This window comes from Centroberyx gerrardi, chromosome 12 (assembly GCF_048128805.1).
Source record: "Centroberyx gerrardi isolate f3 chromosome 12, fCenGer3.hap1.cur.20231027, whole genome shotgun sequence".
NCBI classification, from domain to species: Eukaryota; Metazoa; Chordata; class Actinopteri; order Beryciformes; family Berycidae; genus Centroberyx; species Centroberyx gerrardi.
The window spans coordinates 3707248-3725554 of NC_136008.1; the positions used below are offsets into that span (position 1 = coordinate 3707248).

The 18307-nt window shown below is 44.5% G+C and overlaps 1 protein-coding gene across 1 annotated transcript in view; it reads left to right on the forward strand.

Annotated features, from left to right (window-relative positions):
- Nucleotides 1-17129, forward strand: part of bmper (BMP binding endothelial regulator) — a 217309-nt gene extending 200180 nt beyond the window's left edge. The window contains exons 3-15 of the mRNA XM_078287064.1: nt 1344-1426; nt 2583-2673; nt 3627-3709; nt 4954-5053; nt 6186-6295; nt 7240-7374; nt 8468-8572; nt 13017-13062; nt 13496-13659; nt 14185-14386; nt 15403-15745; nt 16161-16291; nt 16942-17129. Of these exons, the coding sequence (XP_078143190.1) occupies nt 1344-1426; nt 2583-2673; nt 3627-3709; nt 4954-5053; nt 6186-6295; nt 7240-7374; nt 8468-8572; nt 13017-13062; nt 13496-13659; nt 14185-14386; nt 15403-15745; nt 16161-16291; nt 16942-17123 (1775 nt within the window). The 3' untranslated portion in view covers nt 17124-17129. The remainder of the gene's footprint in view (nt 1-1343; nt 1427-2582; nt 2674-3626; nt 3710-4953; nt 5054-6185; nt 6296-7239; nt 7375-8467; nt 8573-13016; nt 13063-13495; nt 13660-14184; nt 14387-15402; nt 15746-16160; nt 16292-16941) is intronic.
- Nucleotides 17130-18307: the final 1178 nt, after the last annotated feature.

Consider the following 18307-nt stretch of genomic DNA (forward strand, 5'->3'; position numbering starts at 1 on the left):
GTTTGCGGTCCGGCGTTTTTTTACGGCACGGCACTTCGTTAAGAGAGGTGGAACGGGTTCGTGTCGGCTGTGGAAAGCCCCGCGTCGCCACGGCAACACGTGTCAGTTTCTATTGTGTGGTCGACTCGTGGTCCGAGCCGCCGCCGCCGCCAAATTTAGGACCCCGCTGTGTCAGCGCCGTGGAAACGCCGCTGTTTCTCCTTTCTGTCCGGTTTCAATTCATACACACATTCACAGTTACAGCTGCTTCCAGCCAAACTACATCAGTTCACTGGGAACAATTTACTCTACAACAGCCTTGTTCCAGTGTATTACCTGTGTATTCACCTATGTTAGAGTGCTAAGAGCATCACTTTTGCTTAAAGCGGATGACAAGCAGATTATCAGCCCGTTAGAAGCAGAGATAAACTTTTTTTTTTTCCCAATAGAATCATCGAACCTCAGAAAATTACAAAAGTCCAAGAATGTCTAAAAACAATAAGAGAGGAAGTAAAATAACAACAATAAGATGGACAACAAGAGTTAAAAAAAGTAGACAAGGATCCAAAACAGATTAAATAGTTAATTTTGCTCCTTTATATTCTATTCTGAATTTATTCTGTTCTGATATAGCTCTGCCTGCTCAGGGTTTGAGTCCCTATAGGATCTCCTGCTATCTAATCTTATCTAGTGTAATCTTAAAATCTGGAGGACAGACCCCCCCCCCCCCCCACCCCCCCCCCCCCCCCCATCCTCTCTCTATAGTATTGGTTTACAGTAAGGAAAGCAGATCAATAGGTGTGATTAGATTTCATTGTATGGAATGTTAAGCATTGATCTCAGTCCACTTACTGTAAATGGGACGGGGTGAAATGAATAGGCTATTAATTTAGTGCTGAGTGGATTGGAGGGGGGGGGCAGTGTGTGGTCATATAGGGTGGTGTGTGTGTGTGTGTGTGTGTGTGTGGGGTGGGGTGGTGGGCGCTGAGTTGTCAGTCAGACCTGGTGTTGGGTTGCTGACAGGCTCTCATCAAACCAGCTATTCACTGCAAGACTGTTATGCATCTGTGTGTGTGTGTGTGTGTGAGAGAGTGAGAGAGAGAGAGAGAGAGAGAGAGAGAGAGAGAGATGGTCAGTATGAGTGTGTGAATGTACGTTATTACACAGTGGTGTCAGAAAAATCAGTATAGAAAATGTAAATTTTTCAAAAACTGACAAACAAAAGTTTATACATTCAAACATCTCTCTCTTTCTCCTCTCTCTCTCTCTCTCTCTGTCTCTCTCTCTGTCTGTCTCTCTCTCTCTCTCTCTCTCTCTCTCTCTCTCTCTCTCTCTCTCTCTCTCTCTCTCTCTCTCTCTCTCAGGTTGTCAGTTAGATGGAAGGTCGTATAACAGCTCAGTATCGTGGACCAGCTCCACCAAGCCCTGTGTTACCAGACGCTGTCAGGTCAGTGTGTGTGTGTGTGTGTGTGTGTGTGTGTGTGTGTGTGTGTGTGTGTACACTGAGAATGGCATGTTCCTGACCCCCATCCCCCCATCCCATCCCATGTAATCCTCCACTTGCATCGTCGGTGCAGCCCGGCCGGGTGTTAGTGGAGCTGAAGTGAAGCGAGCGACTGTTGTTTCAGCTCTGACGTCAGCTGGAAACCTTAAAGACACAAACTATTGTTAGAGGTAGAGATAGGATACAGGGAGGAAGGAAGGATGGAAGGAAGGAAGGAAGGAAGGAAGGAAGGAGAGAAGGATGGAAGGATGGAGGGAAGGAAAAGAAGGGAAGAAAGAGGGGTGGATGGAAGGAAGGAGGGAAGGATGGAGGGAAGGAAGGAGGGGGAGAAAGAAGGGTGGATGGAAGCAAGGAAGACGGAAAGGAAAGAAAGGAAGGAGAGAGGGAAGGAAGGATAGAAGGTAGGAAGGGAGGGGAGATGAAGGAAAGAAGGAAGGAAGGAAGGGATGGAAAGGAGAAAGTAGCGAAGGCTAGAGGGAAGACAGGAAAGAAAGGAAGGAGAGAGGGAAGGTAGGAAGGAGGAGAGATGAAAGGAAATATGGAAGGAAGGCAGGAAGGAAGGAAGGAAGGACAGAGGGAGGCAAGGAAGGTAGGAAAGATGCGAGGGGAAAGGAAAGGGGAAGGAAGAAGGAATGGATGGATGAAAGGAGGGAGAGGTAAAGGCAAGAAAGAATGTGAGAAGAAAGGAGGATGGAGGGAAAAAGGGCAGGGAAAAAAGAGGGAAGAAGGATATAACAGGAAGAGGAGCAAAGGAAAGAGAGATGTAATAATAGGAAAGAAGGAAGGAAGAAGGGAGGAAGTTACAAGTGAGGGGAGGAAGGTAGGAGAGGTGGAAGCAAGGGAGCAGGCAAGAAGTTAAGGAAAGAAGGGAGGCAGGAAGGAGGGACAGAAGGAAAGAAAGAAGCTAGGAAAGATGGAAGGAAGGGAGTAGGCAAAGAGGAAAGGAAGGAGGGAAGGAAGGAGAGAAGGCAGTGAGACAGATAGGGAAAGAAGGAAGGCGGAGGCAAGGAGGGAGGAACAGAGAAACCAGGGAGGAAGGATAATTGTTCCAAGAAAAGTTTTCAAATTGAGGACACGGTGTACTTCCTGGTTGTGACAGGAAGGTGTCATCACCGAGGCGGAGGTGCAGTGTGTCGTCCACTGCAAGAACCCCAAGATCCACCCGAAGAAGTGCTGCCCCACCTGCCCCAGTGAGTCCGACTCTTCTTCTGCTGTTCTCACTCTGCACATCGCTGCACTGTGCACCATGTTCACTACAGAGTCATACAGAACACTTCCCATGGTGTTATCTAGTGCTTTATTTTAGTATTACATAGTGATTATTCAGTAATGATTGCACAACTTACTACACTAATTATTAATTATCATGCTAATAATTGCTCGTTATCACCAGAAATTACCGGCATTCAACTGAGAAATTACACATTAGAATTTACAAATAGTTACTCGTTATTACCAGAAATTACCACGTACCTCCTGATCATTTCTATGTAATTACACAGTAATTACCCTGTAATTTGTGTACCGTAATGTAAAGTGCTACCTTTTTACTGTAGTTTTATTGGTTACTTCATGTCGTACCAGTAGGCGTAAATAAAAAATTCCAACCAATAAATCCCCACTCCGCCTCTCCCATCATACAAAACTGCAACTTCAGCACTTTCAGAGTGACAGACTGCAGCACAGTGGTGTGTTCTTGAAATTTAAAATCATTACCTGAAGTTCATCATTCAATAGCTCCAAAATCTCGAGGCTCCAGTCTGTAAAATTTATCATTTTGTCAGTCGAGGATTTCAGTTACCTGCTGTCCTTTAGAAAGTAGCAGAATTTTTGGCTTAATTTTGTGCTATTGGGCGATCTGTAAGAGCAGCTGGCACATTATAAATTGTCGGATATGTTAGATTAGAACAAAAGTCTTCAAGCTTATTTTACTGTCGCATTCATTTTAAGTTCCTCAGGATAAGAACATTTGGAAACAGCTGAGAACATTCTGTATGTGTGGGTAACGAGTATAAACAAACATGAACAAAACAAAAAGTGAGTGATTTGTTAGTCTGCATGCAGGAACTGTGTGTGTGTATGTAACGTGTGTGTGTGTGTGTGTGTGTATAATGTGTGTGTAATGTGTGTTGTCTTCCTCCAGGCTGCATCTTCGAGGGCCGTCTGTACAAAGAGAAGGAGGAGTTCAGTCCAGAGGGTAAACCCTGCATCAGGTGCACCTGCACTGTGAGTGACACACACACACACACACACACACACACACACTCGTACACAGACACACTTGGGAATGTACGCTACAGGAAAGAGAGACACACAAACACACACTTCCTGGATCTCAGCCAATTAGATTTGTGGTCAGTTACATTTCCAAGGTCAGGTCTCATGCTGCGTTCATGTCATATCGTAAATACGAGCTGCCGACTGGGAAAAACATTCACTTCAGCCTCCTAGTGGTGATTACAGTTAGAACATGCGGGAATAATTTGTCGGCTCCGATATTTCCCACTTCACAGACAGGCGGCAAACATGGCAGCAAATCCACCGATGTTGGCAGTTCATAATAGATAAAATAAGTAAAAATCAAAATTATCAGTTATATTCACACTAATACAATCAGCTCTGCTTACAAGAAGAGAGCGATATCTGCTGCAGTTTGTTTACAGCTGATTTAAAAGTATTTGTGGGCTAGATGTGGCGTTCCAATGAGTTGAACACGTCAACGCTTCCAACAGCGAGACGCCATCTTGTTCTTCTGCTTCTCATGATGTGAACGCAGTGTGTGTGTGTGTGTGTGTGTGTGTGTGTGTGTGTGTGTGTGTTGTCAGTTGGTCTTGGAGGCTCCTGGGAGTCACACAGTTGGTTAGAACAACATGCTCTTCCTCGGTTTTTCCTCCTTTCCCCCATATTCCTCCCTCTCTGTCTCCATGTCGTTTTTCCTTCCCGCTGTGTCTCTCTCCCTCCTCCTTCCCTCTCTCTCCCTCCTTCTTCCCCTCCATCCCTCCTCCTTCCCTCTCCATCCCTCCTCCTTCCCTCTCTCTCCCTCCTTCTTCCCTCTCCATCCCTCCTCCTTCCCTCTCCATCCCTCCTCCTTCCCTCTCTCTCCCTCCCCCTTTCATAAACAAACCACCGGGGCGAGCGTCCATAAACACATCACAGCCATTAACGCATTGGCACCTAGAGGAGGCAACCTGAAGGCTCGTTAATAGGGGAACACACACTCCCACACACACTCCCACACACACACACACACACACACACACACAGGTGGAATGGTTTTCCTGGCTGATTTGTCCAGCATGTTCCCTCAATATTTGAAAGAGATAGTTATGTTCTGATAAATAAATATATCTCCCTTCCTCTATGTTAATTTAAAGGAACTATATGAAGCTCTGTCATCATGCTGACTGCTGGTTATTAAACTGTGTTTTGTTGTTTTGTTGTTTTGTTGTTTTGTTGTTTTGTTGTCTCAGGGCGGGCGGACTCTGTGCGTGAGGGAGGCGTGTCCTGTGCTGTCCTGCCCCGCCCACCTCAGCCACACCCCGGCGGGGCAGTGCTGTCCCAGATGCCTCGGTAAACCCCCGACACGTTCACTCACTGACGCATCTGCACGGTTTGGCTTCCAGCAGCTGGGTTTGTGGGGAATTCTTGAAGTCTGGAAGGTGCAGAACCAAATAGTCACAGCCATTATGATTACTGGGTTTGGGTGACATCATCCTTCTTCGCTTCAATTTGCATCGCCGAGCGGGACGGGCGACCGCGTGAGTCCGCAGGTTTTCATTCCAACCAAAGACTACAGCAGCCGATTTCACTGATCAGCACAACTTCAACCAGAGAGGAGGAACTAACCAGTGAAATCACCTGGGACACGTTCAAAAGCCCCAACATGTAGAAGTGTAGTTGAACATCCTGTTGCAAAGCATTTGTTATTTTATTATAGCGGCTGTGTTCACTTTGAAGAATTCTCCAAACCAGTTAAAAGTGAAGGTTTAAATGCCTGTCGGATATTGCAAATTGCGCTCAAAACAACGGGCAAAGCACTGGTAGAATAAATGTGATCGTGAAGCCATGGTGCCTGATGACTGTTTCCAATCAGCTGTTTGTATCCATCACTGCTGCTTCAGGGTTACACCCCCGACACACCCACCAAACGGGCTCAAACGCACCTCGACGGTCGTTGTAAGACGTTTCACACTGTTGGGAGATAACATTCAACCTGGAAAACGTTTTGCACCGTATCAAAACGCTAACAGCTCTGAACGCGGCCCTGCTGCAGCGTCTGGTTGGAATGAAACCCTGCAGACTCTCAGCCCCCGTGGCTCATGGGTTTCCATCCCTTACCTAGAGCAAAGTTGCATCTCTCCCGCCCCGTTTGCCTGTTGTTACCGTAAAGGCTGAAGCACAACTATAATTGGAGGACGGGTGTGAGCTAAATAACTAGAAAATGTCACCAAATTAGACTTTATTTTGAGTGGAGAGAACAGGTGTGCTTGACTCAAAAACTTTAACTTCATTGGGTGCTGACTCAAAAAAACAAACTATAGAAAAATGTCACGTATTTTGTATTTATGACAGTCTTTAATTTGCACAGCAGCAACAGCAGCGTACGCATTTCAGCCCTTGGTCTTCCTCAGCGTTTCTCTTGTTCTCTTCTCTTTTATTTCTCTTTATTCTGAGTAATCAAGCCTCTTTCTCCCCCCCCCAGGCCAGAGGAAGGTGTTTGATCTGTCTTTAGGAAGCTGTCTGTTCCACAGCGAGGTCTACGAGAACGGCACCTCCTTCAAACACGACAACTGCACCACCTGCACCTGCAAGGTACCGGCCTGCGTATCAAACGCTCCTCCTCCACCATCGGCGCTAAAACTGTTGGAGAGGCTTGGATCAGTTTTTCCAGTCACACTGCGTGACTTTTTAAGGTTGTGGTGTGTTTACCATGGAGGATAAAACAAGGACTGCCAGAAACTGTAGACAAGATGTATTTGAAAGTTAATTAAGAACACTTTTCTGTAGCTATGATTGTAACCAACTGTCAAGGAAATTTTAAGCAAATTTTTGAAATGCTGCAAAAAACATATAATGCAAATTCGGTGTGTTTCCATCAGCTGGGTGGAAGCAAATAAACAGGAAACACCACATCCATGCAAAACAGAGTCTTTAAAGAATTAGAAGATTAGTATTGATTAGTGTTGGGTAAGTTGTTATCGCTCTTTAATGTCAGCTAGCGTTTGTTATATTTCATGCTATCTGCAGATTAAAACAAAGAAATGCACTTGGTAATATAATATAATAGCTATACAACCACAACAGGGACGTAAACATTGGAGCGGCAGCACATATGATATTTCTGCAATGTCAGGGCTGCAAACACCGCTACATCATTATTTATTCAACAAAAAATATTTCCATCACTATTTATTGCATTAAAAAATCTTTCCCACCTCAAGTGAGAATACAACTTGCAACACTGAGGAAATTTGATCAAAATTTGTTGTTTCCATTCAGCTTTTCTAATTGAAAACATCATAATTCTCCTAAAAATATTTGGATGGAAACCCAGAGTGTGATGAACAACTTGATGTGGTAAACTCCACCCACCTGGCCCTCCACACACATTAAAACAAACACCAAACATTTGACCCGGCCCCGCTGCTGATATCTCTGCATCTCTACAGCTGATATAAAAAACCTTCATCTGATCAGTCTGTTGACCTTTGACCCCCCTCTTCCCCTGCCGGCTCCTCCTCCGCCTCCCTTCCCAGGATTCCACGGTGGTGTGCAAGAAGCGGTGCTCGCGGCCGGGGAGTTGCCACGGCGACCAGTGCTGCGAGGAGTGCCTGTCCTACGTGAAGGTGGAGGAGGTGAAGTACTGCCGAGTCAGGAACAAGATCTACAGGGTGAGAAACCAGAGACACTGAGGAGTCGCACCGTGTCACTTCAAATATATAATGATGGAGGGATGGATAGAAGGATGGATGGATGAATGAATGGATGGATGAATCAACATGATCTCATAAAAAGTTGTGAAATGAGCACAAACCTGCTGGGGACACAAATTATGCGACCACATTATTTCCGACCACAACACCCTGACTTCCCACTGCGCTGCTTCAATAGTGATGCTACTTCCTGTTTACAGTCGTGTCTCCTTCACGGAACCGTTTCATGCTGGGAAAACAGAGTTTTAACATTTTACATGCCACCAACACGTAATTTGGTGTCAACAAGTCGTGTTCATTTCACCTTTTTGTGTGAGATCAGGTTGGAATGAATGGATGGAAGGATGAAAAGATAGATCAATTGATTAGATAAATAAATGGATGGAAAGATGGATGAATGGATGGATGGATAGATAAATGGATGGATGGATGAAAAGATTGATCAATTGATTAGATAAATAAATGGATGGGAAGATGGATGAATGGATGGATGGATAGATAAATGGATGGCTGGATGAAAAGATTGATCAATGCTGGATAAATGGATGGATTGATGGATGGTTTATGATGGATGGATGGATTAAAATCATGGATGAAAAGATGGATCAATGGATAGATGAATGGATGAAAAGATGGATAGCTGGAAGAAAATATTGATAGAGGGATAGATAAATTGATAATGATGGATGGATGAAAAGATTGATTGATAGATTGATGGATTAATGGATTAAATGGATTAAAATCATGGATGGATTAAAATCATGGATGAAAAGATGGATCAATGGATAGATGAATGGATGAAAAGATGGATAGCTGGAAGAAAATATTGATAGATAAATAGATGGATAATAATGATGGATGAGTGGATAATGATGGATGGGTAGAAGAATGGATGGATGGGTGGTTGTTTACATGAATAGATGGATGGACGATTGAATGGATGGAGGGTAGATAGATAGATAGATAGATAGATAGATAGATGGAGTGATAGAGTGATAGAATGATGGAGTGATGGAGTGATGGATGTGTGTTGTGCCGTCTCCTCCTGCAGGAAGGGGACATGTGGTCGTCAGTGAACTGCAGCCTGTGTGCCTGTGTCAAAGGGAACATCGAGTGCCAGCCCAAACACTGTGTACCAATCAGCAGCTGCCCCGCGGTGAGTGACAGGCCCGCCGGCCAATCACAGCCTCACACACATGCACACGACATACTGGAATCTACTAAGAGGCATGCAGCACTATAACTGTCAATATGACACAATAAGTCATATGACAAATTTCAAATGGTCCTTCAAATGTAAGCAAGCTGGCAGAACATGCTTACAGATAGACTCCACAGCATATATGAAACTAATGTGAAAATACATTATTCACCATAATATATTAAATAAACCTCCTCCTCTTTTAAAGAAATACCTCACATCATCCTCTTCCCACTGAAACCTAAACCCAATAAGTCTCTTCTTGGTCTATTATTATCTTTAATCTAAATTCCCCTCTCTCCTTTACACTTATTTCTTGTTTCATTCCCTAACACTTCTCATTTACATGATTGTTAACCTGCTATATGTAGCATTTTTAACTATCAACACATGTCAAATGAATAGTGATACCTTGGTATAATTATTTTTAAATAAATGAGAGCATGGTGGAGACGATTGTTCTCCTCTATCTCACAGTTCTAGTGTTTCTCCACATTAAGACTACATTTCCCATAAGCCCCGTTGCTTCCTGTCCCCCCCCCTCCCCCTCCCTGAAGAGGATCAACACGTTGGAAGTGATTTCTCCATCTTCCTTTCCCTCCTTCCACCATCTGCTGCCAGAAACTCTTTCAGCTTTAGCTCCGTTTGCTCTGGAAGAACAGAACCTCTTCCTGTTTTGTGCCGTAAAGCGATCCAGCAGATTTCCCTCCAGATCCACCAGGTGGAGAAACTATGGAGGATGCAGAGTAGAGGCTGATGGAGGCTGACAGGCTTCTCATTTGTTTACAGTAACATTACTAATGTCACATCAGCACTGTCTCAAAATTAATTTAGTCGTGATTTATTGATGTTAGAATCCCACATGTAGCAGCTTTAAACTGTAAATGTAATTTGCCACCAGATTTGTCCATTTTCACGGCTCTTCACCGGTCCAGCCCTCCAGTCTCTGTCTCTGTCACTCTGCTGCATGTTTTCCTCTCTCTCTCCTGTCCGACGCTCACTCTTTACAGCCCGTGACTAACTGCATCATTTTCACTTCACACGCGTGACGCCTCGCAGCGACGGCTTTCCCCTGATTTACCGGCTGAGCGGCCATAACCGATTCCCCCGATTTCAACCGTTTCACCTGAAAACTCCAAAACCAAAACACTGAACTCTGCAGGAACAGCTGAGTGTGAAGCTGGGAAAAAAACTGCTTTAAATGGCTTTTTCTTTTAGTGCCCAGATACACCACTTGTCAGAAAATCTTTGAAAATGTAATTTGTTGACTTTGTAAGAGGTTATTTGATATCCTCATATTCTCTTTTGACTTAACAAAAAATAATTAAAAGATAATCTCATTGTTTCCACCTTTTTTTCTATGTAGGACATTTAGTGATATAGTGGTAAATAAAAATGTAAATGATGTAAATGAAAAACCCTAACCTCCAGTCAGTGGTCATCATAAGACAAACACCAGTATGAACAAAAATCAATAATCAATCAATGAGTTTATTCTTATAGCACATTTTCATACAAATGCAGAAAATTCAAATTTCATTAGAAATCAAGTTAAGCACACAGGGATATATAAAACATATAAAGTACTATTGATAATAGTAATAATAAGAACAATGACAGCAATAAAAATGACAATAATTTCAGAGAATTTTTCTTTTTTTTTTCTTTTAAAAGACCCAATCGTCATATAAGTTCCATCAGTTTGACACTTCTTACCATGATGTTGATGTAAGCTTTTAAAGGAGGATCAGCTGGTTCACCTCCTCTACATCCTGCCTGCAGATAATAAGCAGCTGCGGGTTCAGTGTCTTGCTCAAAGACACTTCAGCAGGATCAAACCTGACATTTTTCCAGCACTTTACGGGACAGTCTGTAACGGCGAGGCTACACCGCCACAAGGCAGAGCCAGGGGCGGCGTTTTAAGAAATTAGCGATGCCTCAGGCGGCCGAAGCGTGGCGTTAGCTGTCAGACGCTCTGAGAAACGGCGGGGCCCGGGGATCGTCCCGGGGCCCGGGGTCGGCTGTCGGCCGGCCGGTGATGGAGTGGATTCCTGGCATTCCGCCGGGCGCTGTCCGTCACGCCGTCAGAGCCGGTGTCGGCGGCGGCGGCGTTCACACGCTTCCAGCCGTTACAACAAGCCCTCACCTGTTGTTTATGGTCAGGCAGATGGAGGGGGTCTGCAGTGGGTTTGTCCCGGTGTTTCATCCACTACATCCAATTAAACTTGTGGTTTAACTATATTTTGCAGCAGCTTAGTAGTAGATAGCTAAAATTAGACAGCTAAAATCAAATTTGGATAGTGTTGATCAGATGAGGAACGCTGCACAGGCTTCAAACGTAAAAAAAAAATCAGTCGTCTGCTGGAACAAATCTCATCACTTTCAATCTAAGTCATTTACACAAACACAAGATCTCAAGTCAAGACTTTAGAAACCTTTTCAAGTCATCAAAGTACAAGTCAGAGTCAAGTCCCAAGTCAGCAGAACCCAAGTCAAGTCTCATGTATTCTCTTCATGCATCAAGTCGAGTCTCAAGCTATTAAAACTGTGACTTGTGAAAATTGTCATGTGACTCGAGTCCCCGCCTCTGCCAGGAGCCGTCGTGAACACTTTTTCACAGTTGGCAACTCATATTTACGATGAATCCGACGTGACGTGAACACAGCGTTACCTGCCGGTTTAGCATCTTAAAACATTTTATACAGATGGAAATATTGATAAACGAAGATCGTATTTGGCATTTGCTGGTTTTCACCGTCACACACATGAATACACATGGAGTGAGGTGAAACCAGCAGTCTGTCCCAAACCTGCTAGAGAGCCACCGAGTGCTCATGATCTGGTCACACACACACACACACACACACACACACACACACACACACACACCTGTCATACACTTTCACAACAAGCGGCCATTGTAAGGTCACAAATTAACGTTACCTCCATCCATCAAGCTCTCACACACACACACACACACACACACACACACACCTGTCCCAGGTTATCATAACATGCGTCCATCAGTGTGACTTACCTCTCTTACACAGAGGTCATCACACCCCAAACCCTCCCAACCACACACACACACGCACACACACACACACACACACACACACACACACACACACACCGTACCCGCTCCCATGCCGTCACACTGCGGTCAGCGGCAGGTCGGCAGAGTGTGTGTCCCTCTGGAGACAGTGTGTCTCCGAACCGCCTTTTGTCTGTGTGACGTTTGAGTGACAGCGAAGAAGAGGTTCCCTATATTTAGGCCCCTGAAAGCCAATCTGTGTGTGTGAGTGTGTGAGTGTGTGTGTGTGTGTGTGTGTGTGTGTTTCCCCAGTCTCTCTCAAAAGGCAGCCCTCTTCAAAGCAAGAGCGCCCTTTGTGTGGAGGTTAGGACACTGGAGTGTGTGTTGAGTGTGTGTAGGCTGTCTGTATGTGTTGAGAGACGGGTGGGGTGTGTGTGTGTGTGTGTGTGTGTGTGTGTGTGTGTGTGAGTGTGAGTGAAGGGCTTCCCTGAGGCAACAAAAAGTAGGTGTGTGAAAGAGTCCTCTGATGTGCACTTCTGATGGAAGTTGAAACATATGCCCTCTATCCCCCTTTATGTACACACACACACACACACACACGCACACACACACACACACACACACACAGAGTCTCCTGTTACAGACAGTTGAAGTATCAGTGTCTTTTTGTAGCTGTCCTGGTTTGACTGTGAACTTGTCAAAACGCGAACCTGTTTCTGTTTCTGCCTTTCGTTTCATTTCAGTCCCGTCTGTCTGAATGACAGATGAGTGATTTTTGTTTTTTAGTCAGAACTGCTCTGCTGCGTCCGCATGCTGTTGTCGTAAAAATCAAACCTAGAAAACAAATGATAAACAAGCGTAAAACCATTACGAAAACTGCAGCTTTGTATTAATATAGTGTGTTGGTTTTATGCTTAAAATATTGCTTCTTGAACTAGAAAAAGGCATTTAACAAGAACTGTACAATTTTAGAATAAAAAAAGGAATCTAGTTGAAGAATTGTTCAATGTTGGTGGAGGTTTGAGCTCTACTGAGTGACTTCTAGCCTACATTCATTTGTCTATGTACTGTACTTGTAAAAAACAATAATATCATTGTGATCAATCACTAAATAGACAATAGACAAATGCATATTTTTTTCAGTTATTAGTTTTCCCTGTGTCTTTGTGTTGTGACAGGCTCATACAGATTTCAAAGAGAGGGAGGCACACTTTTTTTTCTCCCAGAATATATTGCCATTTTTTATTGTTTTGAATTCAGGAAGACAGGTTTCTCTTATTTCTTCATAGTTGCTCTCTGTTTTCTCTGTTTTTTCTCAGTGAACATCCTCTCTAATCTAACCCTGTGTGTGTTTGTGTCTCACAGAATAAGATCCTGAACAGGACCGGCTGCTGTCCAGTTTGCACTGAAAGTGAGTAAGTTATTCTTTACCCTCCGCTTCCTCTTTAAATCCCTCCATGCAGTGAATTGTGGGATATTCTCCAGGGGGATCAGCGGGTCTTTAGAAAAGTCCGAAAAAAGTTTTGAATTTGAGGCCTTAAAAAGTCTTAAAATATCTTAAATACCATCATTAAAGGTCTTAATTTTCTCAGCATGTTATTCAGGTTTGCTTTCGATTAAGTTTCATTTTGATACAGTTATGAAATTAGAGATATTGACAGATTCTTTACATTCGTTGATATTTAGTCAAGTTTCTTCATTCAGTGATGGTGCTTATTTCCCTGTATGTGTGACAGCAGTTAAAACATTTTGCAGCTAATATTGCACGCTTTTCTCACCACATATTTACAATTTTCTCTCTGTCTCTCTCTCTCTCTCTCTCTCTATGCCTCTCGCCCCTCCAGAGCCAGGTGTGTGTACAGTCTTTGGCGACCCTCACTACAACACCTTCGATGGGCGAACCTTTAACTTCCAGGGAACCTGCCAGTACATTCTGACCCGCGACTGTGGCAGCGCCCCCTCTGGAGGCCCGGGGAACAACATCAACAACCCAGACTCCAGCTTCACGGTACGATGGGAGTTTAAGTTTAGGAAATTTAGAGTATTTGAATTGTTACATGGCGCACTGCATTCTGGTTACGAGTCTCTCGAACCACCATCTGTAGTTTACAGTTTGCTGACTGATAAATCACATGTCAGTAGTGGTAAATGATAGGAGGGACAGAATCTTTTTATCAGATCAAAACTGTAAAACTGTTAATCAAAGCGTTTCTGTGTTTATCACGCCATTTGTGAGTTGATCTCTCCAATTTCCACTTCTTTTGCATTTTCATTTTTCCATTCTTTCTTTTGCAATGAAAGAGGCTTATCCTCTTTGGGTTTTCGCCTGCACAAATATACAATATATACACATGTATAAGTTTCCTTTCTTTTTCTTTTCTTTCTTTTCTTTTGCTTTCTCCTATCATGTATATGTGAAAAATAACTAAACTAAAATGAACTAAACTGAAATCAACTCATCTCAACTTTATTCACTTCCATTTCTACAACTAATTTGAGTGACCTTGACCTTTTCTTTCCTTTACCTTCCCAGGTTCTGGTGAAGAACGACGCCCGGCGGACTCGCTCCTTCTCCTGGACTCAGTCAGTCGAGTTGAGGCTGGGAGCGTTGAGTCTCAGCCTCCACCAGCACCTGACGGTCCGGAGGAACGGCACCCGCATCGCCCTGCCCTACCACGGCCCCGGGGTGCACATCGACCTGGACGGATACCTGCTCAAACTCACCACCATAGCAGGTCAGCGCACAACACACAGCTCACCGCACTGTGGAGGCCCCGCCCTCAGTTTAAAGCTGCACTCGGCAAGAATTGTATGTAAAAATCCAGCCGTCTTATCAGCCTAAATCACAAGGTGGGGCTGAAATAGAGAAGACCGTCCCATCTCCTCAAAATGAGATGCCATAGATTCGCCCTGTTTTGCCCAAATGAAAAACTTAGATCTTTTCCTCTCTCATCTCTTTGGTTTCCTTTGGTAAAACTGATAACAGACTGGCTGGGTTGGTGAACATGAGCGTGCTGTGTGCAGTTTACAATTCCCTAAAATCCCTCAAAAACTCACATTTTTAAAATAATTACTTCTTGCTGCCACTTGGGGCCGCCAGAGTGCAAAGTTGCCTAGTACAGCTTTAAAGGATAATGTTAAATTGACAGTCGCACCTATTACCATCATTATGTTGACTCAAAATCGATATAGTATTTGTGCCTATTAGCGCCATTACTGTAGCGTAGTGGATTACTCACTTTGTTTTATTAGATTAGTATTCAAATGGTCAATCTCCACCTTTGCCAAGGAGCTGATGTTGATGAAGCTACAACATTTGGCACAAGCATAGTATAGACATGAATCATCCACGGTGCAGTTGAAGTGATGTAAAGGACGATTTTGAGTAGGAGACTTGATCAGCATTAGTTAGTTATTTTATTGTCTGTAAGTTATATCAGAGACATTATAGTTAACCACAATTTAAACTGAAAACATCCATAAATTAGCCTACTTAGTCGATCAAAGGTTTCAGTGGTGATGTGTGTAGCACCCTACGGTTCAGATCACCCCCAAGTATCGTTGGTACAGAAGTGGACTGTAGATCATCTAATAGCATTCATGGGTGTAATTTTTTTGTTCATATGAAATCTAAACGCTGGTCACAATCTTTGACCTTTAAAACAAAAGAAAAGTAGTTCCCTCTGTTTGCCTGTTTGGTATTAGCTCCAGGCATTAAAAGTAAACTTTAACCCCTGTCCCGTCTGTCCAGGTCTGGAGATCACGTGGGACGGCGACAGCTTCGTGGAGGTGGTGGCCGCCCCCCACCTGCGCGGGCGACTCTGCGGCCTTTGCGGCAACTACAACGGCCACAAGCGCGACGACACCATGGGAGGCGACGGACAGTTCAAGTTCGACGTGGACGAGTTCGCCGAGTCGTGGCGCGTCGAGGGCAACGAGGTTTGCTCCCAGCAGCCTCCGCCCCGCCGGCCCACCTCCTTCCTGTGCCCCGGCAGCGTCAAGGTCAAGTTTCGCGCCCACCGGGAGTGCCAGAAGATCAAGTCGTGGGAGTTTCAGAAGTGCCACCGCGTGGTCGACTTCTCCCCTTTCTACAGGTGAGTAGAGAGCAAAGCCTTCGGACTAAGAACCACACGACCTGTTGTAACTCTGCTGTCAGATGAGTGATGTTCTCAAAGTCTTTTTTTCGGCTCACAATCCCCCAAAACAGAGCAATGCCTACTCCTGTCCCACTATTGCAGGTGTTAACACAGAGAATGGTGATTTTTGTTCCACTTTCAGACTATTTTTCTTCTACTGGAAGACGCCTTGAGGTTGCAAATAGTCATTATTCTACCAAGTGTCCAGAGATAGTCGAATGGTTAAGTTCCCACTTCTAGAAGTAGTAGAAGTACTAGAAGTACAAGAGCACACACCTTATACTCCCTCCTCCACCGTGACAACCTTCCCTACCCCTCAATTATGGCAAGTTACGATCAAATCTATAATCATTCATCGTCCTGCTGTCTGTAGGTCGTGTGTGACTGACATGTGTGAGTGTCCGGTCCATAAGAACTGTTACTGCGAGTCCTTCATCGCCTACAGCCGAGCCTGCGAGAGGGAGGGGGTGCCCGTCCTCTGGAGGCCCGACACCGCCTGTATGGGTGAGTGACAGCGCACTTGACCAATCACAGGGCTCAGTGGGAGGGACCCGGCCAATCACTGCACTCCCCAGAGAGATAAGGCCAATCATCTAAAAAAAAGCATCTGAAATGGCATCTACATGGCTAGCCAATTGACTGGAAAACACTAAATCCTTGCCTCTGCCTTGCCTAATATGTTTTAACTTATCTTGTATCCTCCAAGCTTAATGCTTACCAGTGTTAGATCACCTTAATGGTACATCTTGTACCTCTTTGAATCACTTTTGAGGAATGTCTCATTGGATTTCTTGAAATGTTTATGGTGTAATATCAATGTCTATTAATGTTCATCAAGGTGTACCGTCTATTTTATATCTTATGATGTCGACTATATCATAAAATCTTTGTTTTTTTGGACCCCAGGAAGACTAGCAGTAGCTGAGGCGTCAGCTAATGGGGATCCTAGTAAAGAATAAAGAATTGCTGCAGTCAAAAATGACTCCTGACATTTTAAACACTTAAACTACATAAGAACGTTCACCAGTCCATCAATTGCACCATTCACCAGATTTATGCAGACATTCTCATAATTCATCGGCTGAATCTTCAATCCTAACCTCCTCTTTTCACCCCCTCTTCCCTTCTCATCTCCCTACCTTCCTTCCCATCAGCCACCCAGTGTAAACACGGCGCCGTGTACGACACCTGCGGGCCGGGCTGCACCAAAACCTGCGACAACTGGAACGAGATCGGACCGTGCCACAAGCCCTGCGTGGCCGGCTGCCACTGCCCCGCCAACCTGGTGCTGTTCCAGGGCCGATGCATCAAACCCACATCCTGCCCCGGACGGTGACCCTCGTGACCCCGGGTGGGTGGGGGGGGGGTTGTAGGGGCGTGGGCGGGAGGGGATTCGCGAAGTGTCGCTATTGGGGGCACAAAATAGCCGAGGAAAGGGTTGAGAAGAGTCGGGGGGGGTAGACGGGAGTTCTCGAAATGGTCTAAAGTTGACAGATCCGATGCGACAAGGTACTCAGGGTCCGTAGATTCCCCAGGCAGCGTGTTGTGTCGCAGGGATTTCAAGAGAGAGATACAAACTATGGTGATGGGCTGAAGGGAAACTTTCTGGACAGGCTTTTGAGGCAGACGCCCTGTCCGTCCTGACTTTGGGACATCCTCGCCGTCACCTTTAGATTCTCACTTCCTCATGCCTCTTGTAATATCAATACCATGTATCCATCGCCACAACACCGTTCCCCATCGCAGGGTAGGGCAGCGCTAACTTTAGTCTTGTAGAGGTAGGAATTGTTTCCAGGAGAAAACTCAGGGGCCCGATTTGGAGACTTTGTGGCCGAGTCACTTTGAACCCCCCCCCCCAAACTGAAGAACGTTCAAGCACGCTGCCAAGGACTCTCAGGAAAGGTTGGGCCAGTGGACTTCTGTTTGAGCCAACATGGCGCCCAAATCTCTCAGTTACAGCAGATAAAGACTCTGAACTGGGAAGCTGAGCATCTGCATCTGGAATTCGGCAGATTCAAAGTGGCGACTTGAGGGAGAAACTCTCCGATGCATCATATCATATCAAACAGACCCGTGATCTCTCTTGCATCATTTCATACTGTAAACTAGCCAGATTTATATGAAAGACAGACAGCTTTTGTATTATTATTATTGTTATAATTATTATTATTTGTTGTTGATATTGTTAATTTATATATCGGTCAAATGATATGTTGTAGCAAGAGCCAGAATCATAAATATAATTGCGTTATAAATGATTTAAAGGGAAAAAAAGCTATTTATGTATTTGTCGTGTACTTTTGTGTTACTGTTTGAAGAGAAATGCCCAAATGTGACTCAGTTGTTGCACCATCGCAGGGAAAAAGTACTGTATTGTATTATGCTCCATGTACAGGTTGTTGTGGTGAGTATCAAACTGAAGGTGTTCATCCAAGCATATGTTTCACTTGACTCTAAGTAATTATTTAAGACCAGCAATATAATCTTTTATCAAATTTACTTTTGACTGCTGTCTTTTCT